Below are 23,031 nucleotides of genomic sequence, written 5' to 3'. Positions count from 1 at the left end.
CTCGGTGCAATAAATAATAACTCCGAATTGGTTAACTCATAAATATTTAATGACGGTACTCTTGGCTATCATAATATAAACAGGAGCGGAGTTATCTACATGACGGGTGTGCAGCAGGCAGCGTGATGGCAGAGGCGGTGGCGGGGCGGGAGTTTCCTACTTCTTCGCCTTTGGCTTGAGGGTGAAGTAAAGGATGAGGAGTCCTGCAGCGGCGTACGTTGCCTTGGCAACCTGCAAACAAATGTTTAAATGATATAACACGTAATAATATTCTCCCATCACACTAAAACAATGGAGACAGCTATTTCCGTTGATTGACAACTGGAGCAATTCAAAGCCACAAAACAAGTGATATCAGAAAACAACTTCAGAGACAGACAGCACCATTTATTTAAGACTGGTGTTTTCTACTCTGTTATTATTATTTCTCAAAATCAAACATACTAATTTCGGTTGTGGGTGATGTGAAATATTCCTGCGCAATGTGTAAAATTATTCATGTTCAAAATTGGAACTGAAAAATATTAAATTCCTAACTGACGTGTAGTGACGTTGTTCGACTTTTCTCTACTTTCTATAAATATAATATGCATGTATTATACATATTAACCTTCCGGAAGAAATTCTCTAAATGATAGTGAAAACCCAATCAAAATCCTTTGCATAGTTTAGAAGAACTAAAGGCACAGACAGACGCGGATAGTGACTATTTTAGTAAATAAAGATATCAGGCAAGCGATAAAGTAGGTACCGTCAATATTTTATTAATGAACAATTCTTTATTTCGTATTTGTAAAAAGCATTAACTTTGTGGCTCGTCATATTTACAATAAAAAACACATGCTACAACTTTTCGTACGATTGTAATGTTTTTGTATATTTATAAAATCATTTGTAACTCATCAAATTTATTTAATTAACATCATATAGGTAAATTTCTTCTCGGAAAGGCAATTATTATTTTTAATAAATATTTTCAGCTTCACAAATACTAAATTATAATAATGGTCGGCGCTAGCATTAATATAGAATATCAAGTTTAGGGTAAAACATTGCGCTGACTATGAGTTGATATTTGACGGATCGATTAGAATCAGGTGTTTTTCACCTGTCAAAAGTTTTTCGTATTATTTTTTATAGTTAAGCAAAAACTATTTGTAACGTAGCCTTTTAAATCTGTTTCAGATTCGTAATCACAAGAACTTTTCATAAACCTGGAAAAAAATAATATTAAATCTACCATCGAAAAATTTGAAGGTTATGTACAAAAAAACTTACATAAATACCTTAGGTTTTCTCAAAATATTGTCAATTTTAATATTAAAACAGTAGAAATGAATCGATCCATGTAACATAAAAGAAAAACTAGTGATATTATGGAGTTATTTGTGTTAAATTTGATAAAAACTTACGTTTGCTCTGCCCTTGTCGGTGACGGAGTTGAACACCTTCGACAGTCCTCTTAGTTCGTCTCCTTCAGCCATTTTCTGGGGAATTATTCAAAAGGTATATTAAATTAATTGTCTGTACTTCGTTGCCAATTGCGACGTAAGTTACGATAAAAATTTAAGCGGTCAAACTTTACCTGTCAATTTATGGAATCCAAAATGGTAGCAGAATATTATATAACTTCGTTGGATTGGCTGAACTCCGCAGTCCACGGCTACCAACTGTATCATTCTCTCCTGCTGCGTGAACTCAGTCGCAATACTCGGTCGTTAAAAATTACCAACTTGCGTAAATACGCGCGTAATATGAAATAACAATCCATTCACGGCTTTTTAGGTTCATTGAATGATTTTCTCCTGCGACGTTAACTCGGTCGCAGTACTCCGCAATCCGTGGCTACCAACTTGCAGAAATGGCGCGTAATATGAAATAATATTTTATCATTCTGTCCCTCCGCCATCGAAATCTAAACAGAAATAAAAAAAAATCACTAATAAAAATAGTATTGTCCAATATGCAAAAAAATCATTTCGAATTGTAGGTTTTTTGCAAAGGTCTCCTACTTTTCCCACTGCTGGTAGAGGTATATTTATATTTTTCACACAGGAGGCCTTGAGGAAAATAATTTAAGTCGGGGCCTATGTGATCTTTGGAGATGCTGCGTGGAGTGTTTTTTTGAGGAGAGGAAGGAGTAAAAATGGGTTGTAGTACGGAGAAAACACAGAAGCCTGCAAATCATTCCACAGCTGAGCCGTTGAACTCAAGAACGAGTCGTAGAAACCACCCATTCTCAATTAGGAATCAATGACGCTAGTTCCTCGGAGTATCTTCCATTGAAATAACGGTAGAACAAGGACAGCTCTACTGCCTGCTCCTGCGCTCCAAAGATTGCAATCCAATAGGGGAATCTACCACACCTCAAAGTCTTGCCGCGTGGAATTATATGCGGTATCGAGTCAACCATAAATACTTGGCCAATGCTTTGAATTCTGCTTTTAAAGTCACTTTAGACACTCTAGGAAACAACGCCTACGGTCGGTCTTGTGGATCTCTTCTGCCGGTCCTGTCCGGTTCCACTATGCCTAGGGATTGGGTTTAACCCAACATTCCTTCATCCTGCAGACTTAATATGGGAAGTCTCTTTGGCGGTCTGCTACATGTCCTGCTACCAGTTGTATAAATTGATATTTTCAAAAAATCGATTTAACTCATTTGCCAGATGTAGTTTTCTCACGAGACATCAAAGATTCGTCTTCGGATCTTCCTTATAAAACTGTTCCAACACCATTTTACTCTTCATTCTGTCTTCGCGAGTGTTCAACACTTTGATAAGTGTCTAAAGCCTGTCGAACTAATTAATACATTATATTCAATTTACCAAAAAGGGAACAAAGAAAAACAACAGGGTCTAGTTTGACAGCTGGGAATTTGTTGTTGAGAAAACAAATGAGGTACATTCAGTTTATTTTTACATTCTTTATTCAAATTAGTTTATTTTTTCTTTACAGTAGAGCACAAGGTACCTAGCTTCCTAGTTAATCGAAGCTTTGTGACATGGTAAATAAAATAATGGTGTATTGCAAACATCTTAGGTAAATGGCTACATTTATAAGCACTATTTAAATATAACAACAAAACATATACAAATAAAAACATTGAATACTTTCAAAATAAGTATTGTGAGAATACTAATTTGGTAGTCTCCTGTTACTATTTTTCCCAATCGTAAAAATATTATTAAAAAAAATAACTGTGAAAATAGGACTATAAATTAAATTAAAATGTGTATTGTAATAATATGATACCTAATGTTCAATATTTTAATTTATCATAAAATTTACCTACATTTGAAAATATATACTAGTTCCATCATTGATACAAAAAAGTCGTTATTAATATAGACAAATTGAAATCAAATGAGTATGGAAAATTGATTGTAAAATCAAATAATTCGGTTATCTTTGAGAAAACTGCTTAGTATTTAAACATGTGAAGAGAAACATAAATAACTCAGTCGGCAATAGCCAGAACCGGTTCCGCGCCCTCACCAGAGCTCGGTGCACTCAAATACAAAACTTAATATATGTATGTTTTTAAATCATAAAAAAAATATATACAAGATGTCCATGGAGAAAATGCAGCATCTTGGAGGTGATTCATGAAGTATAAAGATGCATTCTCACCTGATCTAGCTTTTCTATGGATTAGAAACCCTAAGTTAGCGGACACAGATGTTTCGGTAATTATTCGGGATCGCTGGCCACACTTAATACGATTTAAAAAAAAAATACCTTTTGATTCACCCTAATAAAAGGCAACTATCTGCATTTGGGAAATTTTAATTTTACATTCTAATTTTCAATTAAGTAAAATGAAAATTCTCTATTAAGAGCCAGCGATCCCGTATGTTTACCGACGTTTCAATTTAAGTTGATCAACTTGACACTTGAAAGCATAATTGACAAGTGAACCCTGTTTAAACAAGTTGAACAAGTTTTTTCAAACAATTTTTGTTGTTCATTAAAATTTGATCAACTGAAACATCTGAACTCGCTATTTCGTTCTATAAATTGACCATAGAGACTCATAGGACAGATTAGATGTGAATCTAGTGTAAGAAAAAAAGGTTTTTCAAAATTCCAATGATTTAAGGTACTCTTCAGGTAAAAAATGTTCGTTTTTTCATATTGAAACACAAAAACCAATTGTTTTTCGGAAAAGCTATTGAACTTCTTTACTTGTACTGTCTTATAAAATCACCAAAGTTAGTGCTCTTTACCTCTGGACACCTTATATAAAATCGAATACGCACACTAACTTCAATACTAATATATTATGATAGATCATTTCATAAGGCCTATAAGATTCTAAGTAGAGGGTTAAAGTTTTATCATGGTAATTTGTAGCTAGGTGTAGTTTAAGTAAAATTCTAGCGTTATTAACCACCCTCCAAGTTTAACCCATTTCACTAAATGTTGGCTACCAAAATAAAGAACACACTCAAACAGATCATATTGTCATCTGCTTATTCAGTAAACAAATAACTTATAATGTTAATAATACGTCCAACTCCAGTCAAATATTAGCAATATCAACAACGTTAACATTCCTTTCAATGGCGGCAAATAGAATTTATTTACTACTTGATGGCGGTGTTGTGCGCTTTCTAATTTGTACTTTGGTCAATATTGATAAAAAAGGTTCTATGTGTGTGTATGTAATAATTACAAACAACAAAAACATTCCAAGGCGTTTTTCAGGATGCCAAAAAACGTTGATAGGTTATTTTGTGAAATATAATAGGAGTTTGTTAAATACTAACAAAATAAATGTTCCTGATTACTAAAAAGTGAAATCAACAAATAAGAAATTAAAGAAAAGTATTTTATTACCTTCTAAACCACCAAAGACAGAGTTAATAACAGCCGCATTAATATTTTTTTTTATGTATGAGCAAAAAGCAGTAAGGTCGCACACAGGTTACCTATTTTTTTTCGATTTCTATAATTTGTAAACATAAAAAAAAAAAAATTATCACATAAAATTCATTAAAATGTATGAATGAAAACCGAGGCGCACAACTCAAGCCGCTAGGGGGCACTAGTGTAGCATGTTGCCATCAGAATGTATGGGAAATGTCAGAGGCAGGGATTATTAATATTATAGGGTACTCGCTGTAAACAAGCACAAACAAATGTATAGGTTGACCTGACACCGTGAGTTACTGGGAATGAGTCCATTTCAAATGCACGTATCTGGGCACGTATCAATCCAGCCGTCAGCTCGGCCCTTTACGGGAACCATATTAAAAAAAACTTAACACTCAATTAATAGAAAAACAGACTTCACACGAGCTTCGTGATGAACATTGATATGACAATCGGAAGAAATTACCGAGAAGGATTTGAAGTTTAAAAAATTACATGTTTAAATGTTATCAGGGCGAATAGAGTTTGCGGTTGTCGCATATTATGGGTGATTTTTAAATGAATTAAGGAATATAACACCTAATTATTTTGTTCAAATTTAACGTATGGCAGATCTGGCGCTGGCGATAGCACCTGTGATAGAATAAATATTAAGCTCTATTGGCTAAAATCTAAGCGTAAGCCATTGTTTCTCAACCTGGGGGTCAGGTACAGGGAGGGTCACAAAATAAGTAATCCAAAAATCATTTTATTAATTAATTATTTTTTTATAAAGAAAGACAAACATTGCCGGGTTACGAATAACCTGACAATATTTGAAAATCTCCTACTACCACCACAGTAAGCGGAGAATGTTGCGTGTGTTGTGATGGAGGACTTAGCCAGCCAGGGAATTGAACACAATTGAAGTGGAACCCAAACAAAATGTCAACTCAGCCACCGACTGCCATTCATTAAATAATGAATGTCAAGTTATAATCAACTGTTAGATACATATGCCTATTTCCTAGTAAACTAATAAATAAAATTGTGTTGACTAATTCATTAATGCGACAGTCGAGTTTGATTTTCACTTAAAAGGTTTTCTAAATGCGGAACAACAAAAGTAAATTATTTTCAAGTAATAAACGATTTCTATGTTTAGTTTTTAAAGCCAACGTAGACGAGAAGCTCTTTTAACACAAGCAAGAACAGTTTCAATGTTTTAAAAAAAACTCTGTTACTAAGTTTACGGTTGTGCAAGCTAAAACTTATTTAAATCTATATCTATGTTTTGTCAGCCGATATTTCAATTAGTTGATTGTGAGTCTACAGTTAGATAATTTGGCAGCTGAAACAACTTTTTGTAAATATTCTGCTAAAAGTAATATGAGAACAAATGTTATACATGCCTTGTGGTTTGGACTTGTTGCTCATTGGGATTTGGGGTAAGTGTAAACACATTCTTTTTCACGTTAGTGGTGTAAAACTTTGATAAATGTTAAATTATATATCGAGGGGGTCGTAAGGTTTTTACCTTTTTTTTGGCTTTCGAGGGGGGATTGCGCGACACTAAAAAAGTTGAAGAAACGATGGCGTTAGCTATTTGTGGCTTTCAAGGGGGGCGCGACACTAAAAAAGTTGAGAAACGACGGAGTTAGCTATTTGTGCCAAATATACCATCATTAATGCAGATAAACAATTAACCCTTTTTTTTATAAAAAACTTATAACAAAATGCATTATCAGAAAAATGATGGCAGAAGTCAGCTATGCAAGAAATCGCGAGATTATGCTACACTGAGATAATAGAACAACCTCAAAGGAAAAATAATCATAAGAATTATAATTTTTATTAACGGTACTTTCCAAAAGGAGGCGAATCGACATCACATTTCAATAAAATCCAGTATTCAAACATATTATTTTTTAACAAAAAAAAAAGAAAAATAGATTTTTATAAATTATCCCATAAAGTGTGTTGCTCTTCCTCCCCCGACAGGTCCCATCATTGGAGCAGGTGCACTGTTAGCTCCTTCGGAAGCACAACACCCCAAAAGAAAAGCAACTTACATTCATAGTATTATATATTGTCCAAGTTAATTTGTCCAACATCACATAGTGCTAATGTAATTGCTTTTCATTTCTTACATTCCATTTATGCATACTAAATCAGTACTTTGTTAGCACCATTCAATAAAAAATTAAAAAAATAGAAAAAAATCTTAAAGACAAAAACAGTAAATGAATCTTTGGAACTGCATATAATGTTACAAATTGAGATAATCTTTTCCTCTTACGGAGGTAAAATCATTTGTATTAGAGGACCGGCCCTTAAGATAATTCTTTTTAAACTAGAACATTGTATGGTGGCTAGTTTCAAGTAGAATTTATCCCCGCTAAACAAACTAACCTAACTTACCTAATCTAAATATGTTGATAAAAAGCATTAATATTATTTCTGACAGTAGGTGTGCCACATTATTAGCTGCAAACTTTCAATTGAGAAGAGTGTAGTGTAGTAACATCATACGGCAGAAGAAAAACCTCGCAACACAATATGTATTACACTTTATATAATAAAAAAATAGCTCAGTGGGTTTCAGCTAAAGATTAGCGACAGCTGGCATAATATAGCGAATATAGCTTACATTTCACTAATAATAATATACTTCTTTGAATAAATTATGTTGCAGTTACAAAAAATATATTCCATAGACGTTTTCAATTTTGGTAATACAATTTTATCTTAAAACTAAATTAAAAATATGCAACGATAACTTAAGCAGTCAAGAATTTTGAGATCAATATTAAAATATCAGTAAATTTCAAACGGGTGATTTAAAATAGGTTTTCAAAATAATGGATTATATTTGGTCCTCCAAATTTTGATTCAGAATAAGGCCAGGATATTCACAGACAGTCAAAATAAAACAATAAACCCTTTAAAACATATTAGGAACGATTGTTTCACAGAATTTTAACAATTCATTCAAAGTTAATATTCAAGCCTGAGAAAGAACTGTCCCATTATGAATTAATAACAGAAACACGAATAGAACTTTGACAGAACAGGAATTTTAACTTTAAAAATTAATAAATTGTTTAAATTCTGTGAAACAGCCCATCCTTAGCCAAATTAGTAGCATATTCAATGATAATTTTTATATATCTGACCAAAACCAAATCTAGCTCTAGTCCAATGCCGTAAACTATCTTTTGTCCTTATCTGCAAGGTTTACCTTTTGTATATAATGTCCGGAGAGACACTTCTCGTCTATACTAATCCACAGAGAATCTCTCGTCTGCGGTCATCCAGATACCAAAGATCTATGCCAGAGTTAAAATGGAGACAACAACTAAAATAATTGAATGATATTCATTAGAAATACCCGTATGTACATACTCTTTGGTGTACCAAACAATAAGGTTAAAATCTTTTTACATACATAATACTTATCCTTTTCACTTTAGAATTCCTCAAGCACGGGGAACTTTGACTTGATAACTTTAAAATAAAAACAATAAATATATATGATTATTTGTGCAGCATGTAATGCTGTAAGCGGTGAATAGGTTTATAAAACTTTCTCCAATAAAGCACCAAAACTTCAAGATTTAGTGTCCAATCCATTGTCTCGGCTGATTCGTAAAGTACTGTCGAGTCCATAGATAAGTGATGTTTGTTTAGTTGCGGTCTTCCTCGTTGCCGCTCTCCTCGGAAGAAGCTCGGTCTGCGGCTGACAAGGCCACTCTGGCGTACTCGTCCGTGTCTATGCTCTTGCAGAAGTGAATGGCATACCTACAAACAGATATGTTTAGTTTTGTGTTCAGCAGTCTGTTACTAGCTACAAACATCATTTTACATTAGAGCCTCTTGGAAACATATCTGAACCCCCCCGTACATACATTATAAAAGTTTGTTTTTTTCTATGTGATTTGTTTGCTGTTAAAGGAAAAATAATTATTCTTCTCAGTTTGTCTCTAATAATTATACTTGATTCTATGGATAAAATACTAAAATTTTGTATGATTAAAAATTATCATTAATAAGTTAAATAATTGTTTATATTTTTAGTGTATAAACTGCAAAAAAAGTGAGTGACAGTTTTCTCGCTAATTCCCTACACAAAAGGAATGTGTTTTCTAAATATCCAATTCTTTCAAAATTATGAATGTTTCAGTAAGTTTTTTTGTTGACATTTTCATATTCAGTACTAAAATTTTATTATTTAGAAATTTCTATGTTTATTTCAAATGCAAACATTTGAAAGGTAATATTATCTAGTTTCTAAAATGATATTTGTTTTTACGACAACTAAAAAAATAAGATTAAAATACCTCGGAAGCATTCCGAAGGTGTGTGAGAAATTTCACCATCGTTGTGAGTTGTAGGTAAAAATATTTAAAAGCCAGAAGGGTTACGAGAGTGTACGAAGAATCACCTGAGTTTCTCCCTGAGCACGGCCTTGCAGGAGTAGCGCGGCATCTTGAGCAGGAAGAAGCAGGTGTAGCTCTCGGGCAGGAAGTGGTCAGCAGGCTGGTACTTGTCCAGCACCTGCAGCACAAAGTCTCGGCCGCGGAAGTCGGCCTGGGAGCGCGGCAGGCGAGTGCGCCCCCACACGAAGCGCAGGAACAGTGCGCGCTCCGCCGGGCTCAGCTCCTCCATCACCTCCCAAAACCACTGCACCAGCGGGGCCCCAGCCTCCACTCCTGCCACAGTATTATTAGTATTTACATTTCATCCTTAGTCTTGTCAATTATATCCTTTACTGCATAACATCTCTAGTAAACATACTTTCCAAACACCTACACATTGAATGTCAGATCCCCACGTACGCACCTTTGTAAGTGGCTAGAGATCTGAGGGCGTTGAGAGGAATGTCGGGTGAGCCGCACACGAGCGCTTCGAGTTCGGCGGCGCTGAACAGTGACAGCAGCGGACCCGGCACCACGCGTGAGGCCCCGTCACGCACTGCCATAGCCTGCGCATCAAACTCGTGCAGTCTGCAACCAACCAACCACATTGAGTGAGTGAGTGTATGTTAAACATGTACATATACAGTTCAATACATAATGATTAAATGTATTGTTTTGTTAATTTTTTAATTCATATTCCTTTCTCACAAATTTAATTTACTTATTCCATACTATGCTGTCTTAGTAGAGGTAAAGTCACAAGGAGGAAATCCATAATTGGTTTTATTTTACTATATTATACTTATGTACAAACTGATTAAATGTAAACTGTCGATTTCCTGAAAATTAATAAATAAATAATAGTATTTGTTTTTCTATTTGCTAAAATTAGGGTCTTAGATATTCATTCTTAGATGCCATGTACATATTTATTATGGGATTATACAGCTCTGATTTGGGATTTGTAATGTGTCTTTTGAAACATGTTAATAATTTCTGTTTCGATTTTAGGTCCGGGTTAAATCTTCCCCATAGGAAAAACTAAACCCTTCCACACACTTTTCCACAAATGATCATCTAGTCAATCAACATTATGCAAGTGCATTATATAAGCAAAATAAATACAAAACAATACAAGAACAACACGTCAACTCACCAGAGATCAAATGGGAAAATAATTCACCGACTCCAGATATTTTCATATCAGAGGGTTCGGCTCGGTAGAACTTCTAACAGGGCCTATAAATCCTACTGATCCCTCAACATAAATATTTTAAAAAAATTTCGTTATCCTACATGTATTTAAAATGACTGATTTTTGTATTTTTATATATAAATTTTTTGATAGATCTAATACGCCTAAATTTTTAATAAGAGAGCTAGGTATAATGCCAGTAGCCAAAATAACGAATGGTAATATTTTTATAGTCTGAGAATGCCAATTATTTTTATCTCATTTCCTAATATTTATACTATTTACTATTATATTATCATTTAATTGACTTTTACAGCGTGAATTTAATAAAACTTCCATGAAAGTAATGTTTTTTTAATAACATTTTCTAACACCTTCTGCCTGAGTATGTATATAAATACAAATTAAAAAAAAACCAATGTTTGTATTGTGCTAAAACGAAACCAAAATATGAAATTTTTTTGGTTATCTTCGGCGAAGAATTATTTAAACTTTTAATTGTATGAACAAGATAAAAAGTGAAGTGGCAATTTTTAAAAATAATACAACTGTGTATTTTAAATTTAAAAATAATACAACTGTGTATTTTAAATTTAAAAATAATACAACTGTGTATTTTAAATTTTGAATTCTGTAAATTTTTCGATGTTTACCAAAAATGTCTGTGGTAAGCTTTATTTTCAATGCACTTTTTAAATAGGAAATAAATATATTACAAATACAAAAACTTAATTTTATTTATTTTCTAAAATAGTATTTGTTTTTACGACATCTTCAAAATGAAGAAAAATATAAAACATTTAAAATACCTTGGAAAACTTCCAAAATTCAATGAGAAAGTATTAAAGAATTTGAAAGTATTGTTCGGGGGTAACCTGTGCTACCTTTGGGGGGATTCTACAAGATTTTATTTAGAAATTCCAATGTTAAGGTAGTTTTTAGGTAAACAAGTTGAATTGTTTGTATGAAAAAATATTTTTAATGAGAAAGTAGACATTTGTCATTTCGAAAAAAGTTATTTATCTTTTTTAATTCTACCTTCATGTAGAATGACCTCCTGAAGTTAGCGCACTTTACCCCCGGATACTCTGTATAACTTATGTATCTTTCCGTGAACTATTTTACGTCTCAATTAGTAAGGTTTTCACATACAGGTCGTTTATCAATTGTTGTTTAGTAAGACCGGTACTCTTCTAGATTTTTATCTTGGATAAAATAATAATAGGTATAAATTAGACATGTATTTTAATCACACTTTTGAATATTTAGATTTTTATTTCAATTTGTATAATAAATAAAAAAAAGTGTTTGTTCTTGAACTCACCGGTAGTTGAGAGCGAGAGAGACGTATTCGTGACGATTCTCCGGGGTGATGCGGCGGTATCTCCGAGAGAGGGGGATTTCTCTGCCTGATGCTGAAGGAGTTGAGAATGGCAACTCCAGCTGCTGGAACTCCTGCAGACATATTACTTTTAGACGGACTGTGATGCATTACTTTAAGGACTATTGAGTGATGACCTCGGATTGTAGGAGATTGAAAACACTTTGTAGGGGGAGTTAGAACAGCCAGGAAGGCATTGTTCTTAAATTATACTATAATCTTTTGGACTGTAATGTAGGTAGACTATCGACCAACAAAGTCGTGTAGACAGGGCGTGAGGATGTTCCAAAAAGAAAGTAAATTACCTCGCAATCAAAAGATGGTAAAAAGCATTGCTTTTACCTTTTATTGGTCTGCAAGGAGCAAATTTGTATCCCAAGATATTATGCTTTTGAAGCGAGGTGACGGAATTAGACGAATTAAAGGTAGGCCGAATTATCTAGAGTTAATAATATATCGATGACTCTATTATCTCTATATCTTAAGAAGTGACATCTACACACGTCTATCAAAAGTATTAGCAAAGTCATCAATGCTTTACAGCTCAGAGTGTGACAGTAATGTAGCAGTTTCTCACATTGTGGTCAGGCGCCATGTCGCGTATGCAGAGCAGCGCGGGCAGGAAGCCGGCGTCCACCTCGGCTAGGTCGCGAGGGCGCAGCGCCTGCCCGCCCAGCTGGCGCCACACTCCCTCCGCCAGGTGCAGGCCCAGCGGAGACCCCGTCCTGATGGCTATACCCATAAGCACGCCTGCCATACAGATAATCAATATTACATTAGTATATTCTATTTTTATTTTATTAACACTGTACACATAAAAATTACAAAGAACAAATACCAATGATGCACAACAATATATATACGAGAGGAAATGAAGTGTGGGTGAAGTGAAAAGAAAACAATGATTAAGGCTATCTGAAAGTGAAAAGTGAATAGAGAGGCAGATAAGGTCTGTAAATAGTAGGACCTTAACATCTCTACATTTGCTTATAATATCATTAATGAATATTAAAAATAATATTGGTCCGAGGTGGGACCCTTGAGGAACCCCACTTATGGCCTCAAGTATATAAGATTGTACAGAATTAATCTTTACATCAAGCTCAATACCCAACAATCGGAGTGACCAGTAACCCCACTTATGGCCTCAAGTATATAAGATTGTACAGAATTAATCTTTACATCAAGCTCAATACCCAACAATCGGAGTTTAGATTTAAGTATGTGATGTCGAACCTACTTCCACTTGTTGTTACAGAATAAGAGATTCTAATGGTATAACAATTCGTGACCTTCTTGTACTTACTGATTTAAACATTTTCTCTTCATCTCTCCACACACTTTCTTCCTATTTAATATTCTTTGTTTATTAGAAAGGATTATGAAGTATAATTTTAATCCCAGACGATATTACCACAATATTTTAAGGACATATGTAATAGGTATATTAACTATGTATAATTCAATACTTAGAACCATATATCTTGTACTGAAATGTAGCCATGTTGGATAGGATCAATAATGTTGCTGACAGGTTATATAATAGGCCTCATAGATTACGAAAATTTGTCAAAAAATTTTTTATAAAATATATAGTTTTTATAATAATAAATCTGTTTTTTTACCTTGTGACGTCACAACATAAAAATGTCCCGTCTTTGATATATTTTTTATAAAATTCCACACTGATTTTATTTTTAAACATAGCAACACTATTATAGTTGCTTTTGACATCTATGCAAATATATTTGACATTTGACCATTGACATTACATAGTTTATTTATGATGACATCATTTACTTCACTTTTGCGAACAATGTTTTGTGAAATTATAAAGTAATCTTATGATTTAAAAGATGGCTGAAATTAGATGATTTGATCGTTCAGAGATGACGCTGCGTTTACTGTGCAAACTTGTGTTATGAGCCGTCAGTCGCGGACAAACTTGCCAATGTCATTGCATTTAACTTACATTACGTCAAAAGGATAGTAATTTATGAACGCCTATAAGGTTTTGTTACTATGTACATGTGAGTAGTTATAATACGGACATGTTGATAAAAAGACAATTCTTTATTTCGCCGTTGAGGTAACCAATGTATTTAGCCCGATTAATTATTTACGTGTAGCCTTTGAATAGGCGATATTTGGTAATTATTATTTGAAGGCATAATATTATAAGCCGTAGAAAATCATAGAAATTTGACAGATATTATAACTAGGGTTGCCAATGCATATGTTCTAAAATACCCACAAGTTCCTTTACCTCCAAAATTAAACAAAATTCTGCGTAAGTTTGCATTTTTTTTAATTATCAATTCATTTTCGGGTTTTATTTTTTCTTCAGGCAAAATAGAAATTTGTTCAAAAATTTGCTGCGAAAGGAAAAAAAAAAAAAGTTTTTTCTTACTTGTAATTGTAAACATTATTTTTCAATATGGTAGGATAACCCAGAAATGCTTTTGTAATCGGTATAAGTTACATAGTTCTCATATTGTAGAATCCCCGCTTTTTCCCCACATCACAAAATACATAATCGGTTTAAATTCTCAGAAATTCCCCGCAATCTGGGGATATTCCCACGAATTGGCATCTTTTTCTGGATGGCTTTTTTAAAAAATGATTTTTGTGTATTTACTAAAAAATAAATTTGCACCCATAAATTATGACCTGTCTTTCAGGTTTAAAAAAATGGTCCTTTTTCGAAGATCGTTATTTTCAAAAAATATTTTCGTAATGTAAAAAAAAAAAAAGTACAATTGGTATGTAGAATGAGGTTAGGTAGATGTGTTTGCGCGTTACCCAGGAAGCGGTACATGTTGAGGTTGAGCACGGTGCAGGCGCTGGGGTCCAGCAGCAGGCAGTCGCGCGAGGCTCCCTGGTCGGCGCGGCCGTTGGGTGTCCTCATGAGCAGTGGGGCCGCGCCACTCTGCAGCTCCTCGCACATCTCTGCAATGGATTCGCTGTAGCCGCCGCCGCAGTCGTCCACACTCTCGCCTGCAACGCAACAAGCATAAACATAGCTGGAGAAAACAATTCTAGAGGCTGCTGAAGTAGCAGCGATGGCTCTGTAATGTGAATAGGACAGATGACGTAGTGGTTTCATTCAGCCAATGCTATGTACTCACCAGTGAATGAGTCCCATAATACTTTCTGCATATAGATTCGTTTAATATTTCTCCCAATACATTTGGACTTATGAACGATTGGGATAGTGTTAAATTGTATTCTAGAAGAATTTGAGAGGACAAAGGATTCCAGCCGCATATATTTCATCATATTTCTAACTGTGTGGGGTTGATATAAGGAAAGGAAGGACGGGAATCAGGAAGGGGCCAGTGTGTCCAGGAGTGAGTGACCTACGAATCTATCCCTCCCGCTGCGATGCAACACGATGGAGCTGGAGAGGTCAAGGGGTCTCCCCAAGCCGACCTCTCTCCATTCGGCCCGCAATGCAGCTGGCCGTCACCAAGACCTGGACACACCTCACTCAATGAACCCGGGTACCCCTGCCAAGTCACCAAACGTAGCGAATCACTTGGGATGACCTAAGGGAAAGGTGGTACCCCTACCCGCCTCCCAATGTTTCAACTTCATAATATTTTTTTGATGACCATCAAATAGACAACACAATCTTCATTTATTTATTTACAGCTGATCACAATTTGATCAAGAACTAATTTGTTATTTTTTTGTTGTAATATACCATTTTAAAATAAATTAATAAATTTCCTTGAAGGTCTTGTTTATGGAACCGAGGCACAATGACTCACCCACGAATTTGACCTTCCAGACGCGGTGCGGCAAGGCCAGCGCCTCGTGCGTAAGCAGAGGCAGGCGCTGCACCATCTGCGCGAAGACAGAACGCGAGGGCTGCGGGCCGACTCGTGCGCGGCGGGCCAGTCGCCGCAACTCCACCACGGGCCCGTGCTGCCGGTCGCGCACCATGGTGCTCATCACCACCTGGGAACAGATCGAGGAACTGTTTACCTAGGCACCAATGGGGGTACAGCATCGAACAGAACAGAAGAGAAGATGAGACGAACCTTCCTGAAGGCGGCCTCCTTAGCGTGGTAAGGCAGCAGTGAGCGCAGCCTTTCTATGGTTTTGGCGGCTAGCATGGAAATGACGGGTATAATCATCTCTGCGGCCTGATGCAGAAGTACCTGAGCACAAAACACACAGATTAAGATATTTATTTATTAATTATGAACACCCTGTTGGGCTTTTACATGATTTACTGCATGATATAGAGGCAACAAGAGTTGTAAATGTTTAGAAAACAAAAAAAAAAAAATAGCATAAGACATGGTATATATAAAAGTGCATTTAAGTGAATATAATATGTTATGGCAGCCACTAGAATAATACCTGGTACTTCCTAGAAAGATCTAGAACATCGATCACACCTACATCGTATGGGAACTTACGAGATGCTCGGCGAAAGTACATTGAGCGCCCGAGATCTTCGAGAGCAGCGTAGTACCTATCTAGAATAATAGCGAATCCGCTAGCCTACATATTTACGGCCTGAAAGATTCAAGATTTTACAAGGCGCATGTGACCATATAAATACCACATCGCGATACCTAGCAGTCAGTCGGTAGTACTCAGTCGATCAGTCTCGTTCAAGTGTCCAGCTGCAACTGACGACGGGCGCCCGCGTTCCATGAACGCGTACCGCGCCACCAACCCCCCCTCCCGCAAAGGTCCGCAGGTGCTTACAAGCATATCAGCTTTGCTTGCGGTTCGAGCTCACAATCATCGGCCAACCAGGACCACCGTACCTTTGGCTTACTTCACACTGGAGTACCAGGAAGACCCAGGTCTTCAACAGTGGTGAACACCACCTGCAAGTCCATCTCCACCGACGTGTTGTCGAGCCACCAACTTCATCGCCGTGATCGTGGACCACGGATTCATATCCCACCGTGATGTGACCTACGAGCATCCCATCGTGATGCACAACAACTACCATGACGACATTGTCATTTATCATCAGCAACAACTGTGACTACTCTGGTTACTCTATTTGGAATCTGTAATCTGACTAACTCAATAAAGCCGCTGATAGGATACCACAAACATCTTTCATTCGTCTCCTTACCAGAATTTGTATATACATATTATTAAGATGTCAATAGTAATCCAAGTGTATGAACATGAGAAATAAGAGTATGTGTTAGTTAGAACCGGAATTATTGTTGCAGAATAATATAATTTGCCTGGTTGCTCGATTTGGTACTTCAAGTTGAATAGGTGCAGAAGTTCACAAGTCTAGTTCGGAGTGAATAATTTTAAACAAAAAACGTAAGCCATTTATTTTCTAGGAAATGTATTTTTAAGGTGAATACACATAAGCATATACATATGAGCGCACATAACCCTATCAGAAAGATTGACAGCTCACCAGCCTGTTGAGCAGTGCGGGGGCGGGCAGCGAGTGCAGGAGGTGCAGCTCCAGGGGCGGCAGGCAGGGGGTGCGGGGCACGCGGGGGGTCTCCCGGCAGAGCGCCACCGTGTGGGCAGAGCCACACGCCACCATGCTGATCTTCTTGGACTGGGGAACAGAATACACTCATTATCATTACTGTTAACACGAAACCCATTTCAAACCATAATGCAAGATACTACCTGCAGAGCCAGGACGGGGCGGGGTCTCTGGGCGGCGGCGGTGGTCCCGTCTCCCAGCTGGCCCTCGTCATTGTCGCCCCAGGTGAACACCTCCCCGGCATCGCTGCATGCAACACAGTGGAGGGATCCTACAACACATTATAAGACACATTAAATCAAATCCAGCTAACTAAACATCAACTATAATCTGATAATATATACCTATATGTGAGCTTGGCCTGCTTCACCATATCACTCGCCGTACATTCTCGCGTGAGAACATTAAGGATATATTTGTAAGCTTTTAAGTACTAAATGAGAATCAGGAATATCGAACATTTCCACATCCAAACATTTTTACTTCTCCCTCATGTTCATTGAGCGTAGTCTTGACTTTTGATTGTTTTGCATTTCAATTGTTTGTACATTACTTTTCCGTTTAAAGATGGTAGCCGTTTTAATGGTTCAGTAAAAAGATTATTTTTTCAAATGTGAAATTGTTGTGTTTATTTGGACTTTCTTGATTGCATTTTTTAAATTGAGACAGTTAGTTAGTTTTTTTTTTATACATTTGTAAATCTGAATCGATTTCCACTTAAATGTCATATTTTTTCAAATTTATTTTGAATATTCGAGTTTGAAGGGTGGAGAAAATTCGTTTTACGCGAAAATATGTCTTAATTTTACGAATTTACACAAAATATCTTAATTTAAAAGGCCGGCTGACGAAAATCGACCAAGAAAAATCGATTTACGTGTAAATATATCGAATCTTTACGAATTTCTGAGGGGCCGGCCGCGACGGAAATAGTAATTTCAATTTACGCAGAAATAAATCATATTTTTACGAATAAATGACTTTCAAAAGCGAGATGTGACGGAAATAAGCTGCGAAATCTCGATTTATGTGGAAATATATAGTATTTTTACGAATTTAAGTCGAATATCCGAATTTAAAAGGCCGGCCACGACGGTAATCAGCCGTGAAAATTTGATTTACGCAGAAATGTGTGGTGATTTAACAATAATAACACTCTTTTGGACACGAGGTCCACTGTTCACAGAACTACTAGTTATTATATTTATTTACGGCGCAAGTACCTTTGAATACACATAAGAAATCAGTCAAAATATTTCAGGTTCACAAAAGTCGAATGCTGTATTAGTCTAAGTTATTATTTAATGCAAGTTATTGACGATACATGAGTCATGTAGCAATGTATGTATTATAGATTATTATGCGTTGTTTGTTGGTTACCTGTGGCGATGGATATGATCTTGTAGCCTTGCAGCGCGTGCACCTTCCTGGGCCTCCTCACGTGGTCTGCGCTCCCGTGTCCCAGCCGGTGGTAGTCACCCTTTCCCCTGCAAACACAAATAATACTAGTTTCTGGATACACATATATAGAGTTGTTTAACGCATTGAAGATAACAACACAACTCACCAAGTGTAGACACTGCCGGACCTGGTCAGCGCCACAGAGAACTGTGAGCCACACTCGACTCTTGCCACTCCCAGCCCCGCCAGGGACTCTATCCGCAGTGGAACCTTGCAATTATCAGACCCACCGCGCCCTGGAACCATTGAAGATAACAACACAACTCACCAAGTGTAGACACTGCCGGACCTGGTCAGCGCCACAGAGAACTGTGAGCCACACTCGACTCTTGCCACTCCCAGCCCCGCCAGGGACTCTATCCGCAGTGGAACCTTGCAATTATCAGACCCACCGCGCCCTGGAACCATTGAAGATAACAACACAACTCACCAAGTGTAGACACTGCCGGACCTGGTCAGCGCCACAGAGAACTGTGAGCCACACTCGACTCTTGCCACTCCCAGCCCCGCCAGGGACTCTATCCGCAGTGGAACCTTGCAATTATCAGACCCACCGCGCCCTGGAACCATTGAAGATAACAACACAACTCACCAAGTGTAGACACTGCCGGACCTGGTCAGCGCCACAGAGAACTGTGAGCCACACTCGACTCTTGCCACTCCCAGCCCCGCCAGGGACTCTATCCGCAGTGGAACCTTGCAATTATCAGACCCACCGCGCCCTGGAACCATTGAAGATAACAACACAACTCACCAAGTGTAGACACTGCCGGACCTGGTCAGCGCCACAGAGAACTGTGAGCCACACTCGACTCTTGCCACTCCCAGCCCCGCCAGGGACTCTATCCGCAGTGGAACCTTGCAATTATCAGACCCACCGCGCCCTGGAACCATTGAAGATAACAACACAACTCACCAAGTGTAGACACTGCCGGACCTGGTCAGCGCCACAGAGAACTGTGAGCCACACTCGACTCTTGCCACTCCCAGCCCCGCCAGGGACTCTATCCGCAGTGGAACCTTGCAATTATCAGACCCACCGCGCCCTGGAACCATTGAAGATAACAACACAACTCACCAAGTGTAGACACTGCCGGACCTGGTCAGCGCCACAGAGAACTGTGAGCCACACTCGACTCTTGCCACTCCCAGCCCCGCCAGGGACTCTATCCGCAGTGGAACCTTGCAATTATCAGACCCACCGCGCCCTGGAACCATTGAAGATAACAACACAACTCACCAAGTGTAGACACTGCCGGACCTGGTCAGCGCCACAGAGAACTGTGAGCCACACTCGACTCTTGCCACTCCCAGCCCCGCCAGGGACTCTATCCGCAGTGGAACCTTGCAATTATCAGACCCACCGCGCCCTGGAACCATTGAAGATAACAACACAACTCACCAAGTGTAGACACTGCCGGACCTGGTCAGCGCCACAGAGAACTGTGAGCCACACTCGACTCTTGCCACTCCCAGCCCCGCCAGGGACTCTATCCGCAGTGGAACCTTGCAATTATCAGACCCACCGCGCCCTGGAACCATAAACAAAAACACTTTTGTACAATGTAATGTAGAAATTTAATTTAGTGGGACAAAATTTTTCATTACAAACACCGATATTTAACAAAAAAAACAATACTAAAGGGTAATAGTGGACTGATGACTCACCCAGTTTGCCATAATCCCCGTCTCCCCAAGACCAGACGTTGTCATCGTCAGTAACGCACAGTGTCTGCGCATCGCCCGAGCCGCATGCCACGTCCACCACGCGGTACCCAAACAGCGCCTCCACCTGCAACATACACGCATCGGTTTATTCAACTGCAAACCTGGGTAAACTGTACACACTTTTAGATTGCGGACTTACCAGTTTTGGTACCAGCTGGTCCTCCGAGTCCCCGTGGCCCAGACGGCCGTAGCGCCCCTTGCCCCAGGTGTACAGCTGCCCGGCTGCCGTGATGCACGCCGAGTGTGCGCCCCCGCACGCCACATGCGTCACCTCGATACCCACAAGCGCGTTGATCAGCTTGGGCCTGTCGTACTGACTGCAAAACATACAAGGAACAAGTTCATTTTAACACTGATCAAGATATATACATTTAACCAGTCCAGCGTTCTTCGTGTGAGCGATCTAATATCATTCATCCTGGAATTTTTTGCGATGGAATTTTAACCTTTACGCTTTGAAAACTGTTTAGAGTCAACAAAAAAATAAATAACTTACACCCTATTTCCGTGGCCGAGCTTTCCATCTTCCCCTTCTCCCCAGCTGTAGACGGCCCCCTCGGCGGTCATGGCCAGGCAGTGCTTTCCTCCCGAGTTACAGGCCACCTGCGCAGACAATACACAATTGTAACCAAATAGAATTAAATTAGAAGTGGCGCCCAACATGGGGGTAAATCCTCAAACCTATATTGAAATCAATAACACAAGTGGTACTACGATGTAGGACTAACCTTTGTAATATACACATGTTGGATTGACTCCAGCAGAGTGGGAACCAAAACAGAATCTATTCCACCGATTCCAAGTCTTCCTCCTGCTCCATAACCTAAAATATAAACAAAGTAGGTTAGTGAGGGCTATATGCTTGGGGAAATAGAGGCTCATTGACTCCCTAAAATTACAAGACGACTATATGAAGTTCATAATATAAAATATCATACAAAACAAAACAACAGTAGCGACATCTAGCATTATAATGAGAAATTCTGTCCATTCTGCATGTACCTACGCGTAGCCACCTTTGGGTAGGAGTAATAGTGAAGTTAGGTACCTGTGGCGTAGAGCTTCCCGTCGTGCGTGACGGCCAGCAGCGTCTGCTCGCCGCCCACGAGCTGGGCCGGGCGCAAGGCAGAGAGCGCTTCGCAGGCAGCGGGCAGCTTCACCTTGGCGCCCTCCACGCCGCCCAGCTGTCCGCGGTGGTTGTGCCCCCAGCCGTACACCACCCCGCCCCCGCCTCCCCACCACAGCGACCAGTCCTGGGGTCTCCTGCAACACACACACACCATGGAGTACTAGTAGATGACACGGACTCTTGTTTATCCAAAGGACAGAGAGAGACAGACTGACTTGTTGAGCCATTGCAGCAGCTGCTCGTCGTGCTGCTTGCTGAGGATGGAGTGGTCCTCCCAGGGTACAGGGCCTTCCGGTTCGGGCCCGTCGGCCCCCAGCTCCGCGATGCGCTTCCTAACATCGGTGCAGAATGAAGGCGGCAGAGGAGTCCTGCAATGTTCAGAGTATTGTTATATGTTAACCCCTTGGTTATTTTTGTGTCCATTTGTACATTTATTAGTGAGTGAGAAGGTTTACCTGTTGATTAGAGCTTCGGCTGTGCGCATGGCGAGGCAGTACCTGCGCAGCCAGCCCCAACGCGGAGCTTCGGGGCCAACGCACAGCGACTTGTCCAGCTTCAGAGCGCATGCCAGCGCCGCCAGCTCCTTCAAAAACACAATGCATTAGAACAGAGATCACTCTAAGAGTCACTTAACAACATCTATTCCATATTACAATATTCATGTACAAACTATTGAAAGAATACAAAACAAAGTCTTACACTTTCAAGTTTTAAAAAGGGTATTCCAGCATATAAACTTAGCACATAAGCTTTCAGATTCCACTATGTAATACTAGAATTCGCGATTTATGGCAATTCAGAAATTCTGGGACTAACTACCCTATGTACTTATCATTGCCCAGAATACTGCTGGAGGGAAGTAATTATGGTGAGTCAGTGGAAATCTTCAATTTATCACTAAATAGATTATATGTATTTTTATACATAACTGAATACATTTCTTCTTTTTAGAAGAAATTTTATTCCTATGTAGAAGCCCTTAGAAAGGGTGTTAATAATGAGCGAAATAGCAGTAACGTCAGCATCTCACCCTGAAGTAGTGCGAGTGCATGAGCTGGCTGCCCTGGCGGACGAGCGGCTCCTCGTAGTCGTGTTGCACGAGCAGTGCCGCGGGCAGCAGCCGCGCCGCGCTCTCGGGGGCGGCGGCGCCGGCGGACACTTGCGCGCGCAGCTTGCGGGCCGCCCAAGCGTTCTGCGACCCGCTGAGGCGCGGCAGCAGCAGGCAGTGCAGTAAGGCGGCCGTGAGCCGGGGGGTGAGGGGGTGCGTGGCGGGCAGGGGGGCGCTCAGCAGTCGAATGGCCATCTCCACGCACGCCCGGGACAGCACGCCGCGGTCAGATCCCACGTCCTATATATACACGGGGTATAATCA

At 38.9% G+C, this 23,031-nt stretch overlaps 1 protein-coding gene across 1 annotated transcript in view; it reads right to left on the bottom strand.

The window, feature by feature from the left end:
• Positions 1 to 2,966: 2,966 nt before the first annotated feature.
• The window catches only part of HERC2 (E3 ubiquitin-protein ligase HERC2), an 81,492-nt gene continuing 61,427 nt past the window's right edge, over positions 2,967 to 23,031 (bottom strand). The window contains exons 69-88 of the mRNA XM_089643359.1: positions 22,690 to 23,007; positions 22,115 to 22,242; positions 21,875 to 22,027; positions 21,579 to 21,793; positions 21,259 to 21,353; positions 21,027 to 21,133; positions 20,670 to 20,847; positions 20,471 to 20,594; positions 20,205 to 20,334; positions 18,722 to 18,828; positions 17,485 to 17,612; positions 17,261 to 17,410; positions 15,897 to 16,016; positions 15,624 to 15,813; positions 14,653 to 14,847; positions 12,428 to 12,600; positions 11,794 to 11,924; positions 9,699 to 9,862; positions 9,301 to 9,568; positions 2,967 to 8,657 (exon numbers count right to left, since the gene is read on the bottom strand). Of these exons, the coding sequence (XP_089499485.1) occupies positions 8,543 to 8,657; positions 9,301 to 9,568; positions 9,699 to 9,862; positions 11,794 to 11,924; positions 12,428 to 12,600; positions 14,653 to 14,847; positions 15,624 to 15,813; positions 15,897 to 16,016; positions 17,261 to 17,410; positions 17,485 to 17,612; positions 18,722 to 18,828; positions 20,205 to 20,334; positions 20,471 to 20,594; positions 20,670 to 20,847; positions 21,027 to 21,133; positions 21,259 to 21,353; positions 21,579 to 21,793; positions 21,875 to 22,027; positions 22,115 to 22,242; positions 22,690 to 23,007 (3,189 nt within the window). The 3' untranslated portion in view covers positions 2,967 to 8,542. The remainder of the gene's footprint in view (positions 8,658 to 9,300; positions 9,569 to 9,698; positions 9,863 to 11,793; positions 11,925 to 12,427; positions 12,601 to 14,652; positions 14,848 to 15,623; positions 15,814 to 15,896; positions 16,017 to 17,260; positions 17,411 to 17,484; positions 17,613 to 18,721; positions 18,829 to 20,204; positions 20,335 to 20,470; positions 20,595 to 20,669; positions 20,848 to 21,026; positions 21,134 to 21,258; positions 21,354 to 21,578; positions 21,794 to 21,874; positions 22,028 to 22,114; positions 22,243 to 22,689; positions 23,008 to 23,031) is intronic.

Source organism: Hesperophylax consimilis, chromosome 19 (genome assembly GCF_061612785.1).
Source record: "Hesperophylax consimilis isolate HC1 chromosome 19, BYU_Hcon_1.0, whole genome shotgun sequence".
Lineage (NCBI taxonomy): Eukaryota > Metazoa > Arthropoda > Insecta > Trichoptera > Limnephilidae > Hesperophylax > Hesperophylax consimilis.
The sequence above is the reverse complement of the archived record's forward strand: the minus strand, read 5'-3'. Positions and strand labels throughout refer to the sequence as shown.